At 34.7% G+C, this 5,575-nt stretch overlaps 1 protein-coding gene across 1 annotated transcript; it reads right to left on the reverse strand.

The window, feature by feature from the left end:
- Nucleotides 1-3,652: 3,652 nt before the first annotated feature.
- LOC117116984 (histone H2B, gonadal-like) lies at nucleotides 3,653-4,294 on the reverse strand. The gene has a single exon (XM_033261152.1). The coding sequence runs from the start codon at nucleotides 4,292-4,294 to the stop codon at nucleotides 3,926-3,928; it is 369 nt and encodes a 122-aa protein (XP_033117043.1). The 3' UTR covers nucleotides 3,653-3,925.
- Nucleotides 4,295-5,575: the final 1,281 nt, after the last annotated feature.

Genomic DNA, 5,575 nt, shown 5'->3' on the forward strand with positions numbered 1-5,575 from the left:
CAATGGAATGGTGGTTTAAGCGTCCAGAAGAATCTGTGGTTCTTCAGCAATGACATGTGCCTTACTTATTATTACATATTTATTTTTATTTTAAATTCAATATTTGTTCATATATTCCTTAAACCAGATTTACATTTTTTTTATTGCATGGTATATTATGACCCAGAAAATAAAAAATTTCCACTGCCAAGTAAGTGCCACCTGTTACTGAATAATAGCTATGCAAAATGTATGTCGGACATCTTTGGACGCCATTGTGAAATTATTATAAAAAATTAAGATTTAATGAGCCATAAAACACTTTGTTTAGAGAAAAAAGCAGGAACTTCAAAAGGAATGTACATAATCAATTGCTTTGTTAAGGGATGGGCCAATTTGTTGCAATGACCTTTGACCGTTTCTTGCATCATTAATGATATGTTTGCATAACCCTTGATAAAAAAAAAATGTAGTGGTACTGAACAATGATATTTTATACTTAAAAATGCATGTATTACGGGTTTAGGATAAGATATGGCTACCGTATCTATTCTACCCCCACCAACTTGCTACTATATATAGAATTACCCTTTTTAGGTAAAAGGTCATAACAAAATTTTCCGATGGCCGAAATCCATCCAACTTTTTTTTTGGTGGTATTCCAGGTCGATATCAACAGTTTCCAACAAAAATCGCTTTGTAAATAATTTTTTGCCACTTTGGTGCTCCGTCTGCCTAACTACTATAAAACTTTGATTAGAGCATTGCTTTGGCCTTTTTCGACTTATGCGTAAAATATAAATGGTTCTGTTTTGAGTTTTCATTTTTCATATGCAGGTCTCTGTTTTCAAATATAAAGAACAGCACCACCACCACTATTCTTTCATATAAATTATCCTATCTAATAATCATTCATTTATTTTAAGATAAAAAAAAAGGCAATACACAATCAAGCAAGACTACAATAGCTAGGTGCCAGCAGCGCAGCTTAAAAAGCAAAATAATATAAAAAGAAAAAATAATATAACTTCTAAAACTCCGGAGAGTAAGCTTGCTGGCTTCTCTTCCTAGATTTTGCCTTTCAATACATTATAAACCCTGCGATGGAAGCATGTCATGAGCAGATACCAAAATGTCCACGAAATTGTTCAAGCGGAACTCTCAGCAAAATTAGATATAAAAATGTGGAGTAGGAAAAAAGTCCCGAGAAGGTCCATAAAACCATTCATGCGTTAACTCAGACATATAATAAAGATGTGGGCTGAATCACTCGTGCGGAACTCTGCTATGCAAAGTTGTAGGCTCATTGTGTATATGGTATACTGTAGCGTGCACCTAAATACAACGGTGGGGGAAAACTAGAAGATGTAACAGCAGTATGTTCTATTAACTTAAAATTTGTACTCAATAAAATGGGTTATACTGAGCCGATTTTCACCATTCAAAAGTCGATATGAGGTGCTAGTAAACGTTTATTAAGTTTTTTGGAAAGAAATTATGTCTCTAAATAGAAGTTCATATGCATCAGCCGAATTTGTACAATTGTTTATCAGTGAGATTAATCTGCTCAATAAACAATTTTAATTACCTTTGCAAATATAAAGATGTGGGTAACCCACATCTTTATATACGACTTTTCATGGATCTCGACCTGTTATGTTGTTTAAATTTTTGCTGATATTATTATTGTTACCATATAAATAATAAAAATTTCTCGATTTTTAAAATTAATATTATTATTATATATTTGTCTTAGTATACTTATTATTTTAATAATAGTAATTTTAAAAATATTGTTATTGGTGTTTTATTGGTATTTTTCTCATATTATTATTATTATTATTGTTGTTGTTGTCACCTTTATTATCGAAGTAGGCCTAGTATTATAAGTATCATAATTATTATTATTATTACTTATTAGTATTACTATTATTATAAAAATAAACGTTATCTTTAATTTATTATTGCTGTTATTATTGCTATTATCACCTTCAATGTTATTATCACTAATTAGTATAATTAAAATAGATATTTAAATATCGTTATTATTACCATACTAGTATTAAATATTACTATTAATATTGTTGTTGTTATCACCTTTATTATCGTTATTATGACTAATTAGTATTATTAAAGTAAATATTTGAAAAGGACCGACATGTCACTGGTGATTCACGTCATTGGATGCATCTTGTCACTGACGGGTTTCAAACATAGCCCCCAGTGGTCGAACAAATATAAAGGACTGAAGTCTGTCACCCAGCAATACCAATTGTTCCTATTGTGGATAATTGATACTAGATGCTGCACCCCACCTAATATTAACGTAGGCCTAATTCTTTGGCGTGGTTCTGAAGAAAATATTATCGAAATGCACGCCATCGTGCATTCATTTGATTTTAGTCAGATTCAAAATAAATTTTTAACATGTAAAATATATGTGTTTTTCTTAATTATTAAGATTGCTTAAATTGTTAATGTTACAATTGTCAGATTTTATTCCATTCTGTAAGTGGCGGGTTTTCTCTGTTGAATAAGAGTACAGTGTGAAGAATGCAACGATCTCACGACGATGATCAGAATTTTACTAAAATATACTGTGTACTTCATTTTAATCATTGAAGAAAAAGGATACAGAAACTGGAATATTTACATTTCATTTTAATTACAAATAACTTGTGGCCGAGTTGACTTGTGGCCGAGTTAACTTGTGGCCGAGTTGACTGCAGCCGAACTTCTTGTGGCCGAGTTGATTTGCGGTCGAGTTGACCTGTGGCCGAGTTGACCTGCTTCCTTTTTATATACGGTATCCTGTTTAGCGAAGAACCCGCCACCTGCCAATAATGATGATTTGGAAAAAAATAATTCTATTTTTGGTCAATTAGCGCACACTCCGCCACGAAAATGGATCCACTCCTTATTCTTATTACGCCCGCCGCTGCTTTGGAATCTCTAAAAAATTATAATTCTTCCTATATTATATAAATTCAAATATGCACGTTCATTAGTACTGTACTTGAACCTTCTTGGAGTGAGACAAGTTTGAAGTCAGAGTAGAGTATTAAAGTGCATTACACTTTTTCTTTTTCAAGAACCAGTCAAATTTACTGAACCAATTAGCGCACACTCCGGCACAAAAATGGATCCCCCCCCCCCCCCACCTTATTACGCCCGCCGCTGCCTTGGAATCTCCAAAAATACCATTCTTCCTAATTATATTAATTCAACGTATTTAACAATCCCATTTCTACATTCACCAATAAAAGTGTATTTTTATTTTCTCCCCGTCTAAAATAAGAAAACACAATGCCCACCCTCCTTGCCTTAATATAAATAGGCGCCTTTTTATCTTTATTCTAGCCAATCAGAATACTCTTATAGTCTTAGGGTAGGTAGGGTTGGCGGCAACATGAGATTTGGCGCGTACCGAATATAACACAATACAAAATAATACAATAGGTACAACGGCAACGCAAGGACAACACTTTGTAATAACATGGAGGAGAGAAAGCAATTTGCAAAAACAGCAAATACAAGGAACAAGTACAAATGACAGCGTGGACAGGAACATTCCAAAAGTGTAAATAAATCAATGTCGAGTTTGGGCCCTTTTGAAAAAAAAACAACAAAAAACACATTCTCAGTGATTCCTGGTTCAATCAGGGAGAATCAAAATCAAATTATTACTCAAGAAACTGTAGTACCTTCCTACGAGAATGCAACCCACAAATAGAATGTAGCGCATCATTCCTAATGTCGAAATACAATACAATACATTTGTAAAGTTATGTAACCCCGTGTTATTAGAATTTTGTATAATGAATGATGTATGTTTTATTAGGTACGGTACAAGTTGAACATTTTAAACAGACGAATACCAACAAATCTCTTTTGAACATTTAGGGTGGCTCTGAAAAGAGCCGTTTGGTTTTAAACTGGACAAGGTTTACTTGGAGCTGGTGTATTTTGTGACAGCCTTGGTGCCTTCAGAGACGGCATGCTTGGCCAATTCACCGGGCAGCAAGAGACGGACAGCGGTCTGGACTTCCCTACTGGTGATGGTAGATTTCTTGTTGTAGTGAGCAAGACGAGATGCTTCACCGGCAATACGTTCGAATATATCGTTGACGAAGCTGTTCATGATTCCCATGGCTCTGCTGGAGATACCAGTGTCTGGGTGAACTTGCTTCAACACCTTGTAGATGTAGATGCTGTAGCTTTCCTTTCGCTTACGTCTCCTTTTCTTGTCGCCAGCTCTGACGGCTTTAGCCTTACCGGCTTTTTTGGCAGCTTTACCTGAAGTCTTTGGAGGCATACTTTCAGTTTAGACTATACGAATTCGAATAGATGCGTGAAGAACTGAAGTGGAACAGAGTACTTATAGAGTTAGATATGCAAATTATGGCTTCACGGCAATCCCTTATCGGCTTAAAGCTTCCTATTGGATGTTGAAAGCCCGCGTTTAATTGAATACTGTAGCCCGGCTTCGTGTGGGTCTTTAAACAATAGGACAAGGACAATGCATCCACGAATGAAATCTATTAGTTTAGATTAGAATTTCGATTTTATTTTATTTTTGTATTTTTTAAATACTGAAAATTGCATATTGACATTAAAAATGATACTGGCGTGGAGGAATAAGTGCAACTATATGATTTATCATTTTTGTTTTATTGTATTAAATGGTATATAGAATAATGCCTAGGCCTAATTTTATTCTGAAAACTACTGTGTATTATCAAATTGTAATATTCAAATTAAATTTATTGGAGCATACGCTTTTATAGTACAGCGGCACTCGTCCACACGACGGTGCGTCTAATTTACAAAATTCAAATTTAAAAAGATACTTAATTTAAACTACTAAAAATTACCCAAAAAGAAAAATAACTTATAAAGGTATATATCACATACATAAATATCGAAGTAAAACTAAGTACAATGTATCCTCTTGTAAGGGTGGTCCAAATATCTATTAAGAAGCAACGCTTCTTAATTCGGACAATTACTGTATTTCTGAAAGCGATATTTTGATACTGAAATAGCATAATACTGTAAAAATCCCGGGTATTCAACATTTTTAAGCTGGTGACCAGCTCCAATCTGATGAGACCCCCATCAGCCCCCCCCCCCATTTCAAGACTTCTGTACGCCACTGCCGAAAAGGGCTCACATTAAAAAAAACTTTAAAATAGACACCACATTCCCGAAAATGGCATGTTCTTACTTTAGAAGTACGTTTTCTTCGAAGTAGTGTTTTCATCAGGATTATATGTCCTTGAGAATGCCACACCCGGATCCGCCACCAATGTTTTCGCATCTATCAGCTCCCCCACCCCTCTTAATCCTTTATCTCCAGCATTAGTTTCCTCCCATGTCAATACTCCACGCACTCAGAAAAAAAGCCAGACTTGTTAATATGCCAGAATAGTTGGTAGCTTTGCTATTAACAGAAACTCGGCTGGTAAAATGATTTTTAGCAATATTTCGTGGGCCTCATCTAAATCTTGATGGCCAGAGTTAGCCTGTGGGCAATTAAAAACAAAGAATCACATTGTTCTTTGATAATTGTGGGTGTCTTCTACTGAAAGTCTGT

The sequence above is a fragment of the Anneissia japonica genome, unplaced genomic scaffold (assembly GCF_011630105.1).
Source record: "Anneissia japonica isolate Jap-2015-1 unplaced genomic scaffold, ASM1163010v1 scaffold287720_len810639_cov167, whole genome shotgun sequence".
In the NCBI taxonomy this organism is placed as follows: domain Eukaryota; kingdom Metazoa; phylum Echinodermata; class Crinoidea; order Comatulida; family Comatulidae; genus Anneissia; species Anneissia japonica.